This window comes from Podarcis vaucheri (assembly GCF_965113315.1).
Source record: "Podarcis vaucheri genome assembly, chromosome: Z".
Lineage (NCBI taxonomy): Eukaryota > Metazoa > Chordata > Lepidosauria > Squamata > Lacertidae > Podarcis > Podarcis vaucheri.
In genome coordinates, this window is record NC_138758.1 from 12,644,407 (window position 1) to 12,660,966 (window position 16,560).

At 42.7% G+C, this 16,560-nt stretch overlaps 1 protein-coding gene across 3 annotated transcripts in view; it reads left to right on the forward strand.

Annotated features, from left to right (window-relative positions):
• The window catches only part of GRIA3 (glutamate ionotropic receptor AMPA type subunit 3), a 209,648-nt gene that overhangs the window by 107,481 nt on the left and 85,607 nt on the right, over window positions 1-16,560 (forward strand). For all 3 annotated transcript variants that reach the window (XM_082207234.1, XM_082207233.1, XM_082207235.1), the window contains 5 exons: window positions 3,671-3,832; window positions 10,199-10,366; window positions 12,141-12,245; window positions 14,163-14,270; window positions 15,372-15,578. In XM_082207234.1, the coding sequence (XP_082063360.1) occupies window positions 3,671-3,832; window positions 10,199-10,366; window positions 12,141-12,245; window positions 14,163-14,270; window positions 15,372-15,578 (750 nt within the window). The remainder of the gene's footprint in view (window positions 1-3,670; window positions 3,833-10,198; window positions 10,367-12,140; window positions 12,246-14,162; window positions 14,271-15,371; window positions 15,579-16,560) is intronic.

Sequence of the window (16,560 nt, forward strand, 5' to 3'; positions counted from 1 at the left end):
TCTATTTATTTATCAATGTAGGAGATTTAGCATGACTGCAGGAAATAACATACTGACCTTTAAGTCATGCCATTCCTAATTGCCCAAGCAAACTGAAGGATGGTCACTAGAATCTGATGAACTGTGTGCAGCTAGTTCCATATTCCCAGGATTAATGTTTCAAACCACCTCACTCTTTACCGTCTCGCTCCCAATAAAAGCAAGAGTGGTACACGAGTCAGGAAGCTAGCTTAGCAGCCCTTCCCAATCCAGTGCTTCTGCTTCTGATCCTATCCAGATCACAAGAAGCAATCCTTACACTCAACCCTAAGCAATTCAGGCTGTATCTGGAGCCCTCTGTCCAGTTCAAAAGACGCTGACAAACTGGAATAAGTCTAGAGGTGGGTGACTAGGGCCTCGTCTGCACCATACATTAAAAGCATCACTATACCACTTTAAAGAGTCATGCTTCCTCCAAAGAATCCTGGGAACATTAGGTTGTTAGGGGGGGTGAGAGTTATTTGGAGGCCCCTTTTCCCCTCACACAGCTACAATTTCCAGAGTTCCCCACGGAGAGGGATTGACAAACCACTATGAAAATTGAAGTACTTTTTTTACATAGCATGTACAACAGTTAACTATGGAATTCACCTTTTTGCCTGAGGCAGTGATGGTCACCAACTTGGAGGACTTTTAAATATATTTTTTAAAAATGACCAAATTCATGGCAACTAAGGCCCTCAATGGCTACTGGCCACAATGTCTAAACTCTCTCCCCACAGTCAGAAGTGTGCTTCTGAATACCAGTTGCTGGAAACCACAGGAGAGGAGGTTGTTGCATTCTGGTCCTCCTTGCAGGTTTCATACAGCCATCTGGTTGGCTGCTGTGAGCACAGGATGTTGGACTAGATGGGCTATTGGCCTCATCCAGCCAGGATCTTGTTATCCTCTCTTAAATTGAGCCCAGAAGGGAATAGGAAGTCAGTGAAGACTGAAATCTTGGCAAATTTCTTTTGTATTTAAGGGACATTTCAAAAAGGTTCTATTGAGCATGTGCAAAGCTCAAGGCATTTCTAAAGCACCTATTTGAATCCTGGCCAGAATGTATTTCCCAGCCCTTGATGTGTGGCTTTGGAACAATGCTAGAACTGGGATGTCATAATCATTTGTTCTCAGTGACTGGCTCTTGGCTTTTTACTGAAGCTTCCCTGCCCTAATAATCTGAAACTAATTCATAATTTGTATTTCATCTCAAATTATGCCACTGAGAATCCAGATCTCCTTTAGAATGCTTCAACCTCACTGCTAAGAAGTACGACATTGTGCTTGGTTATTTTACAGTTGTTATGAAGATTCAAAGTTAATCCATAATTCTATCTTGCCAAGTTGTCAAGCTGCTTAACAATTCATTTGTCCAATTCCAGGCAGTACATCTAAAGCTTACTGTGGAGAGAGTAAGATATAACTTGTTTCATATATTAAATAACTAGATATGGTGTGCCCTGTGTCTGTCTATTTTTAAGAGGGCCAGCCCAAGACATTTTGGCACCTGAAGTGAACCACAGGGAGCAAGAGGAAAGTGAAGATATACACCAGGAATAAGCAGGGATTAAGGTTCTACATCAGGAACAGGGGTTGGGTGGGGGGCATCAAATCAACCTTTGATGGTTGAAGTGTTAATCAAAGGCTGTTGCTTGAGGGAAAGGGGGGGCACTCTAAATCATGGATAGGTGTAGACCCCAGGAGACCTCACAAAGCAACCCCTACCATTTCCTCTTTAATGGGGGGGGGGGAGCCAGCAGGCTGCTGTAGATGTGGCATGCGAGGAGCCCTGCTGAGGTGTGCTGGAATTGTTCCTGCCACCACAGTGGTGGTCGTGGTGGATGCATTCCCTGAAGGCCAGTTCTATTGCCCTTGTGAATCCTGCCGCCCAAGGCAGTTGCCTCACTTTGCCTCATGAATGGGCCGGCCCTGATTTTTAACATATACTTTATAACAGGTTTTCCCCAAGGGTTTCTTCTTATGGCATGAGAGACAGACAGAGAGAGAGAGAGAGAGAGTTTTGAAAGTCTTCTCTCCACTTCCCATGTGTTGCACACCACCCCAATCTCCGAGCAGTGCGAGATTCCAGGGGTTCCAGGCATTTACCCAGGGTTCGTGTTTCCTTGGGGTATGAGGCACAACAGACTGTGGTGTCTTTGTGATACATGGTTTATTTTCACATATATGCAACCTGAGCCTGCAATGGAGGTGTTCGCAGCATCAATACCCCAAAAGGGTCTTGCTCCTCCCATAGACGCAGCCTTGTTAGGGCCAGCCTGCAAGCATATGCTGTTTGCTGAGACCCTTACAAAAGATGCTGGACTGTAGAAGTTGGCTAAATACAGCAATGCATGTTCTTAAGTGTATATGTGGGATTACTGAATCTGGATCAATTAAATTCTTCCCACTCACCATTCACAAAAAGGGCCTGGTTAGTGTAAAATAAAAAGTATAAACATGAAAGAGCATAATCAAGGTTATAAAGCATAGGAGAGGTAAAAATGTAGGATTTTCCTAATAAATAGAGAGCATATAATGTAGAAAAATAAAAGCAACAAAACACATAATGAAAGCAAAAAGTTGTGATTTGGTGGGGGAAGAGAGTTTTGTATATTTGAATTCGACACGTAAGAAATGAAATCCCACCAAACAGAATTGAAATGTTCTCTACAATAGACAGAGTCCACATAGCATAGAAATGTTCTCTACAACAGCCAGCGTCCACATAGCATAGAAAAGTTCTCTACAATAGCCAGAGTCCACATAGCCTTATACTACGACAAGGGGTTTTAAGTTCTGTAGTGTCTTCCATTTCTGGGCCAAAGAGGTTTGTCTTGCAGCCAGCATCCATGTTAAGAAGAAGTTCCATAGATTGGGAAAATGTGGTTTGATCATCCCACAAGTTTGAAAGGGTGAGTTGCAGGGAGGCTTGGAGGGGACATTTTTTTAAAAAAATTGATACTTCTTCAAATATGTCAATCTAAAATTCGGATGCCAGAGGGCATTCCTACCATAAGTGGAAAAATGTCCCCCTGCTACTGCAACCACCCCAACAGTCTCGAGGATATTTGATGTCATATGAGAAAACTGCACTTGTGGTGCCACCTATACAGAATTTTTAGACAACAGTCCCTTAAATAAGGTGATGCTTATTTATAAGGCTTAGACACATAATTGCATCCCACTTAGGATCATCTGTTTTCAATTGTAGGTCCTTCTGCTAGCTACAATGTCTATGTTCTATTTCTCTGTCACAGGCAATATGCCTCTGAACACCAGTTGCTGGAAATCGCAGGTGGGCAGAGTGCTCCTGTGCTCATCTCCTGCTTGCAGGCTTCCAGTAGACATCTGGTTGGATACTATGAGAAGAGGATGTTGGGCGAGATGGGTCATTGGCTTGGTCCAACAGGCTCTTCTTATGTTTTTATGCATCTATACTGCATTTCTGAATTTCAAAACATTTTTTTGTATTCCAAAAAAAATAAATGAATGTATTTCTAATACTCTCTCTTCCAACTTGAAAGTCAGCAACAGTTTATACACCCAGCAGGATAAAGTGGTTAAGCTGTTCCTGGCATGTGTCGCTTTAGGATGGAGACTGCAAGATAGATTCCAGGTCAAAACAAAAAAAACTATTTTGTCTTTCTAGGGTTTTACAGATATTTCACTGGAAAGAGTGGTACAAGGAGGTGCCAATGTAACTGGATTTCAGATTATTAATAATGACAATCCAATGGTCCAGCAGTTTATGCAGCGCTGGGTGAGACTTGATGAAAGAGAATTCCCCGAAGCAAAAAATTCTCCACTAAAGGTAAGTGTTGTGGAGCAGTGACAGAATGGGTAAGAAATATGGGTCTATAGCTTTTTCAAGGTAGATACTGGATCTGAAAAAGTTGGAGGCTACTACGCTAAAACACATGAACTCTGAAGGCCGAAATGAAAAGTTATGGATATTGGGTGACCACTTTTCAAACCATGACCATTGTGGCAATTCCTCTTCTTTCCCTCACCACTAATTTGTACCACTGACTTTGCTCTCTGAGATCTCAGGTAGGAGTCCTTTCCCGGCTCTATTGGAGATGCAGCTTCTTTGAACTCAATATCTGTTGACTGATGCCAATTGATATCTGCTGACTGAACACTGTGTTTGACAGACCATGTACATAGTAGGTAAAATGCCTTACATAAATGTGTGTAGTGGGGAAAATTTCCACAAAATGCTAAAGATTTTTACAATAGCTTTTTTCAAACTCGTGGAAATGTGGATATAGTCAAACTTTGGTTGTCGAACTTAATCCATTCCGGAAGACCGTTCGACTTCTGAAACATTTGACAGCCAAGGCATGGCTTCCAATTGGTTGCAGGAGCTTCTTGCACTCAAGTGGAAGCCGCGTTGGACGTTCAAGTTCCAAAAAACATTTGAAAACCAGAGCATTTGCTTCTGGGTTTTCGGCATTCGGGAGCCAAAATAATGGAGGCATTTGGGAACAGAGGTTTGACTGGACTGAATTTAAGACTGGTAAACTGAGAGAAACCAAAACTGACATATTCACCCATTCCTACTTGGAAGCAGGACAGTGCTATCTTGTCCAATCCAGTACAAAGATCATTGCAGTGTGTCCTGTATCAGAGCTCTGTAGTGTAATTTACTATAGTTTAGGCCTAAAAATAACTGATTTGATGGGCGGGGGCAAAAAAAAGTACTCCTCTGGCTTTTAAAAAATACTCTTATTGTTGGGTATCACTCAGGAACTAAACTAATATTTGCACATCTGAGGAAGTGTGCATCCACACGAAAGCTAATACCCAGAACAAACGTAGTTGGTCTCTAAGGTGCTACTGGACAATTTTTTATTTTTTATTTTTATTTTGACTGTGTCAGACCAACACGGCTACCTACCTGAATCTAATATTTGCACAGATTTACTCCTGATTTGTTAAATTTGTACAGTATTTATGAAAGAGACAGCCACTCCCCTTTAGAAAACCATCCTGACAAATAAATGTACAATGTCTGGGACTAAGAAATGTAACTGGCTAAAGACTAATGCCCTGGTGTGTTGATTTATTCAGTATTTCATCTACTCTTCCTCCTTCCCTCGCTGGCTTTCCTTTGCATGCTCATGCATTTGTTAGTAGAATACAAATAAAATAGAAAATTTGATTTGTCTCTTGGCATGATTCCAAGGAGGCAGCATTTGGGTTTCTGATCATTAAAGCAGGCCTGGCCCGAGGGAGAACATACCACTGTGTGAGCTTTATGTAGTAATAGATTGGACAGCTCTTACAAAACCCTTTTCTTGTCTATGTAAGAGCAAAAGTCGACTCTAATGCTCAGTTGTACGGTGGAGCTGTTCTGTGATATTTGCTAGTTTTTGACTTTTTAAAAGAAGCTCTAATAAAAAACAAACAAACATGCGAAACAGAAGAAGCATTAGTTAGTTAGTTAGCTAGTTAGTTAGCTCCTCCCAGATATATTTGGGCTACCAACTATCATGCTAGGGAAATGGGTTGCAATTTAAAACTCAGGAGCCTGATTCCCTCAGATATTGCCTATTTGTCTTAGAAATACACAGTTCTTCAGAGAGGATGTATTTATTTCTTTATGGGCTTCTAAGCAAAGGGAGTCTTTTTTAGGACCAGTGGCGTAGCGTGGGGGGTGCAGGGGGGCCGGCCGCACCGGGCGCAACATCTGGGGGTTAGGGTTAGGGGGCACAAATCCACGGGTTAGGGGGCGCAAATTACTTGCCTTGCCCCGGGTGCTGACAAGCCACGCTACGCCACTGTTTTGGACAAAATAATGTTATAGGGTTTGTGTAGCTGCTGGGAGCGTAGAGCAAGTGCCTCCTCAACTTGGGCCACATCCACACCATACATTTAAAGCACTTTATACAGCCATGGCATCCCCCAAAGAATTATGGGTGCTGTAGTTTGTTAAGGGTGCTGAGAGTTGTTAGAAGACTCCCATTCTCCTTCCAGAGCTAAAGTTCCCAGAGTGGTTTAGCAGTTCTCCTTCCCAGGGTACTTTTAGGAAGGGAATAGGGGGTCTACTAAGAACTCTCAGCACCCTTAGGAAACTGCAGCTCCCAGGATCCTTTTGGGGAAGCCATCACTATTTAAAGTGCTTTAAATGTATGGTTTGGCTGTGGCTTTGAAGACAACATTCCACCATTTAGTTTAGTAGAAGTGAAAGAGGAGATAAAGGGAATGTTTTGAGAGGTTGCCACCCAGTGTCCATAGGGTTGTATCCTATAGTATTGGATGGGGTTGGGGGAAGGAGGGTTAGTGATTTGTGGGGGTTTTGTTATTGCTTTTAGTATTTTTTGTGTTTTTATCTTGTATTTTTATGCTGTCAAATGCCCTGAGATCTAAGACTGAAGGGTGGTTTACAAATTAAATAAATAATAGTTCTATGCATAGTAGACCCACTGAAGTTAATAGACATGGCTAACTTAGGCCCATTAATTCCTATGGGTCTACTCTGAGTAGTACTTGGTTTGCTATGACCCATTACTTTTCATATTAGCCTTTAACTCAGAGTTGGTATGTTGTAGCACAGTAGTTGTCAACTTTTTCAGAACCCACCTTCAACCTTAGCTGCAGCCATACTATTAAAATCATACACATCCTTCTTTCTCTGTGTGTTCCTGCTTCTCCCTCTTCTCTGGTTCATACATAATGCTAAGCCATGGTTTGTTTAGCCAAACTATGGTTATTCTGAATGTGTAAACCCAGCCCAGCAGACTGTTGTTTATTGTCTACCAACAAACATAAAGCAAAGCCATAGGTTGTTGATGGCTCACAAACCATTAGTTATTTTAACTATGATATGATATGGTGTTTGAATCCAACAGCCTTGTTTAATCATGGTTTGTTAGGTCACTCACCATAGACGTTGGTCAGGCAAGACTAGCTGGATATAAGCCATGGCTGGTTCATTCATCCGTGAAATGACTCATGGTTTGTTGAATAAATCATGGTTCAAACCAAGCATGGTTCAAACCAAACGTGACTTGTTGCACAAATTAAGCCTCAGTCTCCCCCCACACTCACATGTAACATTCCTGGTTCAAACCATAGTTTTAAGGTGCAGGAATGAGCCTAAGCTCAAGTACTTTCTCTCTTTGTCTTCCCTTCCCTCCTTGGCTACAGAGGAAAACGTTTGTTAAAGCACAACCTGCTGTAATGTCTGAGCTTTCATGGGCTTCATGGGTTTCAAAGCCATGTCTTTGGATAAACGTGAATAGCATTTCTGCATCTACACAATCAGTAATCCCCACTCTAACACTTGGACTCAGAGTCAGTAAATTCTGAACAGACAAAAAAAACACAGCATTCAGGTGCCTACTGTCTAGATATCAGCATTAAGCCTGTGGGGGACTTGGTACTATGGCACCCTGTGTGAGGCCAAATCTTGGCACCCCCTCCTGTCCTCAGACTACCTTCCCAAAGGCAGTTAAGGAGGTGCCCACCTTTGAGAAGGAGGCATGAGGATTTGGCTGGGCCCCAGAGCCCTCCTACCTCCTTCCCCAAACTGGGAAAGTGGTAACTTGGCTTTGGGGAAGAGACAGGGAACTATGGGACCCTGTCAGAGCCTCATGCCTCCTTCCCAAAGCCCAGTGCCTTGCTTACCTGGCTTTCAGATTGTGCCCCCATTAATTAGTAATTAATGGAATTTGCTGTCACAAGGTCTGGTGGCAGCCACTGGCATCTCCCGAAAAGAAGACTATATGAGCCCTATTCGGACTCCCCCACCATCCCCATTTTTCCAGCACTCATAAGTCAGAAAGCATGTTTCTGAGTGGAGAGACGTTCTGGAGAGAATCCACTTCCCATGTGGGGTGGAGTTGCTACACTAGCCTTCCAGAAGGAGGGTCAGTGTTACTTACTGGGAGGAAGAGGGCTGAGGCAGTCGGGAGACTCGTGCAATGACTTTGCACCATGCCACCCTCCCCTGCCTCGCTTCTGTCCCTGCCAGCAAGCAACAGCAACCCACCAGCTGGGAACCTAGCCCAGTGGCTCTTCCCCAGCCGTTGAGAAGCTACTGCGGTAGCCACAGAGGTTCTCTGCACAATTTAGAATGCTGCATAATCAGGGTTCTAAATCACATGGGGAGTCTCCAGCTAATTTTGTCAACTCTGAATATTCAGCTACAAAGAAATAGAATGCCGACCACAGAAAGCAATATATTCAAAATATAGGCAAATCTCTAATTTTGAAGAGTTGGGTTTTCTTTTCTTTTTTAAGTCTTTCTCTGAAATAAATTCAATTCACTGGCAAAAAAATAATAATCATTTAGAGATCTTACCCTTCCTACAAACAGGAATGTTTATCAGATTTATAACCTCAATAAGAACGGTAATTCTGAACCGTATGAGAAAGCAGTGAAAGTGGTGTGTTTTTGTTGTTTTCCTAAGAAAAAAAAACAGATTTATTGCTGGCTACATATTTGAGTTAATAGAAAATACAGTCCAGAGAGATGTAATTCATGGTCGCTGTGCTTTTAACACCAGACAGCCTATATTGGCTAGCTCATTGTTTAACAAAGAAAAAGAAGAAAACTGCAAGCAAAAAGAGGACAGAAAGAGATGTTATATAGAATATATTTGGTTTATAGCTAGAAAGATGTCATGAATAGACCCTGCACCTAATGAGGCCTTGAATTTTGTTTTACGGGAGTGGTTTCCAACTTTACTGTGCCGCACATCAAGTTAAAAAGTTAAAACAAACCTATGACCCAGGAAAAAGGGATAAGAGTATAAGAAGCTATCTTACACCCAGTGCTTTTTTCAGGGGGGGGGGACGCATACCCCTAAACATTTTTTGAATCTTTGTATTTTTGTCCATTTACTATATTTATTTTTCCCAATTTGAACTATAAAATGGTGGTTTTCTTGAGTCAAAATGAAAGTACCTCTAAACATTTTTTTTTGGGGGGGAAGCATTGCTTACACCAAGTCAGACCATTGGCCCAACTAGGCTAGTATTGTCTATGCTGAATAGCAGTAGCTCTCCAGCATCTCACTAATGGGCCATTCCCAGCCCCATCTGGAGATGTTGGGGATTGAACCTGGGACCTTCTGCATGCAAAACAAGTGCTCTACCCCTGAGAAAGAGCAGGGGCAAAGCAGCCAGGCATGCAGCCTAGGTCCATTGCCAGGTGAGGGGGCTCTTTGCCTTCTGTCCAGGTATGTCACACATCAGAACTGGATCCTCCAATCTGTGCTGACCCTTCTGGTAGCTTCTCTATGACAGCTACCAGAAGTCATGTTACCTTCTCTCTCATGCTCACCTGCCCACTCTCTTGCTCTGGAGCTGCTGAGAGTTCCTGCCCCAAATATCTGGAAGGCAACAGGTTGGGGAAGGCTGGCATAGATGCAACATGGTTGTGGGCAACACCTCCCATCACTCCTAACCGTTGGACATGTTGGCTGGACCATGGGAGTTGGATCCAAAACAACTGGAGGGCAGCAGGTTCGATGCCCTGATGTAGATGGATGCTGAGCTATATGGATGAGTATAAGGCAGCTCCCTATAACATTGCAACAGATGGTAATACCTCACAAAAACCACTGCATATTGAAAGGTGAAAGATGTGGTAAAATAAATAAACACTATAGAAGGAAGGGGAGGAAAAGTGCTAGTAGACACAATTTCCAAAAGCACCAAAAATAATTTTGGGAGGAATTGGTGAAGAATGACAGAGAGGAAGGGATCATTTGGGTCTCCCAAATAGGGGCTACAGGAGGAAGACATCTCCTTGAGATCGGCATAGTTAATAGGGAATAAGATGACCCAGCAAATCTACATGCACAGATGACACTTTATTGTTGCTGTTGTTGGTTTTATTTTGTTGTGGACTAGTCTCTTGTTAAGCCTCCATGAATATTGCTCGTCATCGAAAGACAATATAAAGGTAAATGTGAATGTAAAGGAAAGCAAATCTTTATTCTTACAGTCAATGACCAACATGAATATGAAGGAAAACGTAAACCCCTTCTTCCACCTGTGTCAACAATTATGTAATTACAAAATGAAGTTTGACATCTCCAGGGATGTGAGCTAGTTAGGGTGACTACTCCAGGCTGAAAAATAAATGAACACAGGGAGCAAAACTGGGTCTGAAGCTGTTACTAAAATGCAGTTTGTCAAACTGTCTCCTTTGCATCTTCTTCAGTACACATCTGCACTGACCCACGATGCCATACTAGTCATAGCAGAAGCTTTCCGGTACCTCCGAAGGCAGCGTGTTGATGTCTCCCGGAGAGGTAGTGCTGGAGATTGCCTAGCAAACCCTGCTGTGCCTTGGAGCCAAGGGATTGATATAGAAAGAGCACTGAAAATGGTAAGGACAAAAGCAATGACGACACCAACCTAAATCCTAATGTATTTGGCTACAGAGGTTATCTTTAGGGGATCCGGGAAATGTGTTTGACTGTGCATGCAACTGTAAACTACACAACCTGGCTTTGCCATGCAAAATATATTGCCTTTATTTTACCTGATACCTTACAATGTCATGTAAACAGGTTGTCTGTATTCAGACCAGGGGTGCCAACTTGAATAAAATAAAGTATGTTCCACCCCGCATAATCAATCACATGACGCTGTGCATGGAAACCATTTTAATGGTGATACCCATCAACTTTGGCACCCCCAGTCCCTTCAAAGATATTAGGGGGGGCACAAAGGGACCACTACCCCTAGGAGCTGGCTCCTATGATTCAGGCTGTGTTGAACACAATTCCCTGGAAAATCTACACTACCATCTTTGTTGACATTTTGTATGTATAATGTAGGTATTTATTTAAATACAAGAAGACAGGTTCCTGCCTCGAAGAACATACAAGCTAAAATTCAGCATGGGGAAAACAATGGAAGAAAGGAAGAAGGAATAGATTGGGGGAAGATTATTTCAGTTGCATGTACTTAGGCTTAGCTGCAAATGAGCATGAGAATTAGGGAGTTGTGCCAAATGAGCATGAGAATCAGGGAGTTGAAAGAAGCAAGAGAGGTTGTACCTGTGTTGTAGAAAAGGGTCATAGCTTGAAGTACCTACTTTGCACTCAAAAGGCCCTGACAATAGCTGACCAGGTGCCTATGTGAAACCTGCAAGCAGAATATTAGGACAACTGTACTCTTCCACTCATGTTTCCCCAGCAAATGAGAACCACTGCCCATTGGTTGCTGTAGAGAATAATGAGCTAGATGGACCAATTGGTCTGATTCAGCAGAAGGCAACATCCTATGTCAGCATTGCTTAAGTCAAGGGTAGCCAATGTGGAGTCCTCCACATATTGCAGGAGTACAACCCTCATCATCCCTGACCATTAGCCATACCATCTAGGACTGATAGGGGTTGAATTCCAACAACATATGGAAGGCACCACATCAGCTCCCCCTAATGGAGATGCTCTGGATGGCAGTTCCAAGTAGACAAGTCTGCAAGAGAGACAGGAGGTTATTATTGTTTACTATTCACAGCGCACGGGACGTGGATGGTGCTGTGGTGTAAACCACTGAGCCTAGGGCTTGCCAATCAGAAGGCAGCAGTTTGAACCCCGCATCGGGGTGAGCTCCCGTTGCTCGGTCCCAGTTCCTGCCAACCTAGTAGTTCGAAAGCACATCAAAGTGCAAGTAGATAAATAGGTACCACTCTGGTGGGAAGGTAAACAGCATTTCCATGTGCTGCTCTGGTTCGCCAGAAGTGGCTTAGTCATGCTGGCCACATGACCTGGAAGCTGTACGCCAGCTCCCTCAGCCAGCAAAGTGAGATGAGCGCCGCAACCCCAGAGTCATCCACGACTGGACTTAACTGTCAGGGGTCCTTTACCTTTACCTTTTTATTCACAGAGCAAACGTTGGTTATGTGAGACTATATCTGTGTGCATCTGTCCCCGTTCATTTTGATGGAATTGTTGGGGAGTGTTAAGTTCCCAGGGAACTGTGGCCATTGAAGGGGCAAATGTGTTGTGGTTGTACCACCCCAGAAGCAATAAATTCCTCTTCGGAAGATTGGCTGCTGGAGTGAAAGCATGTCCAGTAGATTGCAAATATTTCAGATCTGTGGGCATCTTATTCCTTTCAATGACAGTATGTTGTGATTTATCATTGCTAAGGTTCAAGTGCAAGGAATGACAGGAAATATCCAATTTGACACCTACGGACGTAGAACTAATTATACAATTGATGTTTATGAAATGAGACCTGGAGGACCACGGAAGGTAAGCCACACATGGGTAAATGTGTATTTACTCTCCCAGCTCAGCCCTGCTTCTACCATGAGTTTAGCATAGAATAAAAGATCAGCTGAAAAACAGAAATATTTTAATAGAGCCATTGGGGACAAGCAGACTCCAGACTTGTTTGGGCTTCCTTTTTATTTTGTTAATAATTTTTTAAAAACCAGTTTTCCTTTATAAATTTACAAATCTTACAACAATATATAATATGCATAAAACCATTAAAAGCAATAAATAGCATATAAGAATGTAAGAAGAGCCTCAGGTGCCTATAGAAAGCCTCAATGCAGGATCTGAGAGCAACAGTGCTCTCCGCACTTATGGCTGCATTGGAGGGGGGGTTGGACTAGATGACCCTTGGGACCCCTTCCAACTCTACATTACTATGGTTCTATGATTCCCAGAAACTGATATTCAGGGCTATACTGCCTCTGACAACAATGTGGGATCAGTTACCTCACCTTTCCTTGGTGTCTGGCCTCCTCAGATGGGATATGACTGAGAGTGCCCTTGAGGTGCACTTACTTTATACTGGATTCCAGGATTTTAGGGTTGAATCTCTAGCCGCCTGGAATCAGTTGCTAGCTGAATTTAGACAAGTACCCAGTGTTGTGGTGCTTAGGTGCCTACTGAAGCTGTTTTTGTTTGAGAAGGCTTTCCATGAAGTGTGACCCTGTTATTTATGAAATAATCAATTGTTTTATTGCTTTTGTGGTTTGTAGGAATGGTTTTAACTGTATTCGGAAATTTGTTTGGTTTTGTATTTTATGTTAGTTTAATCTTGTTCTACACTGCTTTGATGGCCTAGGCTAGAATGCAGTTTATAAATTTGTGAAATAAAATAAATGAGATTAAAAGCCTCACCTGTAGGTCTCTGCAGTCCTTTAAGGTAAGCATGTGGTGAAAGCCATGTGCCACTTAATACTGGTCTGGTATGGATCAGGACCCTGCTGGATCAGGACCCATCACAGCGGCCAACAAAACGCCCATGGGACACCCACAAGCAAGACCTGAACACAACAACATTCTCCCCTCCTGTGATTTCCAGCAAGGGTTATTAAAAATGGGGGGGGCAGGGCATCAGACCAAGGGCTTGTCCACACTTGCCTTTTCTCCACTTCGGAGCAAACAGCAATCCCCCCCCCCAAAAAAAAACAACCAAATTGCCACATGTTTCACTTGTTGTTTGCTCCAACTGAGCTTTAAAGAGTGGATTTTCATGGGGAAAGCTCCAGGGCAAAAAAAGAAGAAGAGCACTCAGACATGGAGCTTTAAAGCAAGGATCTGTGCCTGGAAAGAGCAGAGCAAAAAGAAAAGTGTAGATAAGCCCTAGATCTAAAAAGCTTAAGTTACAGGAAGGGAGATTTTGGTTGATTGTTAGGAGTCATGCCTTCAAGGTAAGAGGGGTTCATCAATGGGACCAATTAGCTAGAGGGCTGGCGGGTTCTGCCTCACTGCAGCTCTTGAAGCAGAGGCTGTATAGCCATGTGTTGCACTGCCCTCTAGGTTCCCTACATCAAGCAGTGGATTGGAGTACAACACACACACACAAACCAATCTATAATGAACGATTGAATGAATGGAGGAAGTACATATTAAATAACATTAAGAATGGATATCTGCAAATGTTCTCTTGATGCACAACCCTTATTGCAAGACATATCAAAAAGAGAGGGAAAGCACTCCTAAAAAAATAAATACTGTACCTTTAACAAAAACCCTTTGAATGTTTTTTTGCATGTGTGTCTTGTGCTAATTTATGTAAAGCACCAGGAGTGCCAATCAGCAGGGCTGTCATTATCCCCACAGTGGCCCAATGGATTGCATGGAGTGGCTGGTGAAATATTAACACAGTTGAAATGCAACGTGCTAATTTGGCTGTGTTCTCTTCAATTACAGGCTGGTTACTGGAATGAATATGAGAGGTTTGTGCCAGCAGTAGACCCCACAGTCTCCAACGACACTTCCTCTGTCGAGAACAGGACCATCGTGGTCACAACCATCCTTGTAAGTTCCAGAGCAGCCGGTTTGTAACTAGCAAATAGAAGTCTTAGAAAAGGATCATTCTTGCCAAAAGTGTATAAATCAGTCGTGCTTCTCCTTTAGTAATCTCCTTTCTAACCTCAAGAAGCCCCAAACACTTTACTATTGCCTTGTACGGTATGGGAGGTGCCAAAAAGCCCCATAGCTCTGCATTGGGAGAGTCTTTCCTGCCCCCTCTAAAGAATCAACCCTACACAAATCCAGAGTAGAGTCTCTAAGACAGTTGGGTGGCGCCTTGTACGCCTCCTTTCAGCAACTCCTGCGGCCAAGGTGGTGCTTTCTTTGGGACAACATCAGCAAGGCCAAGAGGTGAGTCTTGTCATCTGGGCAACCCAGGTCCTCCATACATTCTGCCCAGGCTTGCACCCCAGGGAGGTCACTTAGGTGCTGCTAATGCAACAGTTTCATTTCACCCCCAGAGGCACACTCCACTGTCTCTAGAGGCAGATGGCAGCCAACAATGGCAAGGGGTTTTCTTCAAGGTAAAAGCTAATCCAAACATGGCCCATTATGCTCCCATCTCAGCTTACTTCCAGCATTTCTGAGATAGTGCTGCAGATGAAGATGGACACCTGCAAACTAGGGAGAGGAGAAAAATTTGGTTCAGTTCACATTTCAAAGGCAGACCTCCCCTATTTGCATTTGGAGAACAATGTAGTTCTCCAGCCAAGTAATGTGTACACAACTGTATGCTTGGTAAAGCATGCATTGAGATGCATACATTAGTGGAAACAATACAAAAAAATACATTTGGAAAAATAAAACAATGTATGCTTTAGATAAAATTGCATACGAATGTGTATGCACTTAGAAGAAATTCACCCTAATTTCATGAGGACTTTAAAAACTGGAATTTGCAAACTGGTGTAGGAATATGGGGTGCTCAACTTAAGATTGAAAAAATGAGAAACAGAGAAAACAAAATTTGCAGGTTTTCCCGTCTCTGCTGCACACACACACACACACCCTGCAGACTCTGGGCACATTTTTAATAGAAGATGTATATTAAAACTGCGGGGGGGGGGAGAACTTTGGTTTTTGTTTTCACCCCCTGTCATTTTACAGGAAGCACCCTACGTGATGCGCAAGCAATCTCCTGACCAAAAGGGAGGAAATGAAAAATACGAAGGATATTGTGTTGATCTAGCTTATGAAATAGCAAAGCACGTTGGGATAAAATATGAATTATCCATTGTTCCCGATGGGAAATACGGAGCAAGGGATCCTGACACTAAAATGTGGAATGGCATGGTGGGTGAGCTGGTCTATGGGGTAAGTTGCCATTGAACTTTTGTGCATATATTGTGGTTTTGCTTATGATTGAATGGACAACAAAGCCAAGCAGGGCCCAATTTCTATCACCTATATTGGCAAAGCTCCATAGATGTGTATGCAGGTACATAAATGTGCAAAGAAAGTAAGAAATATCACTTTGGGATATACAGTACTGTGGTGAATGTCCAAAACATGGGCATGATGTGTCTCTTTGTCTGTCACCTATTGACCATTCTCAGTTACGTGACTTCATCATTTCAAGCATTCACTCAAATTTTCTTTAGGACAGCTACAAATTTGGTGAACCTGAAAAAATTAGTATTATGGCGGTATAGCTGTCACGGCTACTCCTTTCCCAAGAATTCCACCATCCTGCACAGGATCTCATGATGGTTAAACCAAGTAACATCTATAATGTAGAGATATTTGTATTCGTTGTATGCAAAATTGTTTCCATTGTCTGCCTCCTTCCACCAAAAACTACATTATTCCTCCCAACATCCAGTATGACAATATGGATGTTATCTTGTCTTTGCATTGCAATGAATGGGGTGGAATAATGGAAAGCAAATATTGAGGGGGGCGGTGTTTAATCAATTACATATTGCTTACAGACTGAAAGCATGAACAGCAGCAAATGCCAATTGTTTTCACTGGAATAATTTATGTTATGGCCATCAAACAAACAAGTGAACATTGCTCCTGTTTCTGTTTTCATGGGAATTCTCTGACATCCTTATGTAGAGGTGATCTTAGCAGGTTTAAAGGGATCTTAGACAGAAGAAGAAGAGAGTAAGCATTTTGCCTTATTGACTGAAAACAGGACAAGAAGTGATTGTTTCAAATTATAGAGAGGTAGGCTTAGGTTAACCAAGAGGGAGAGCTTCCCGGATATAAAAGCTCTTGAGCGATTAAAGAAATGGAGTGGAAGCCAAGACCACCCTGTTCTGTTCTGGCTCTGCGGTTGACTTGCTGAGTG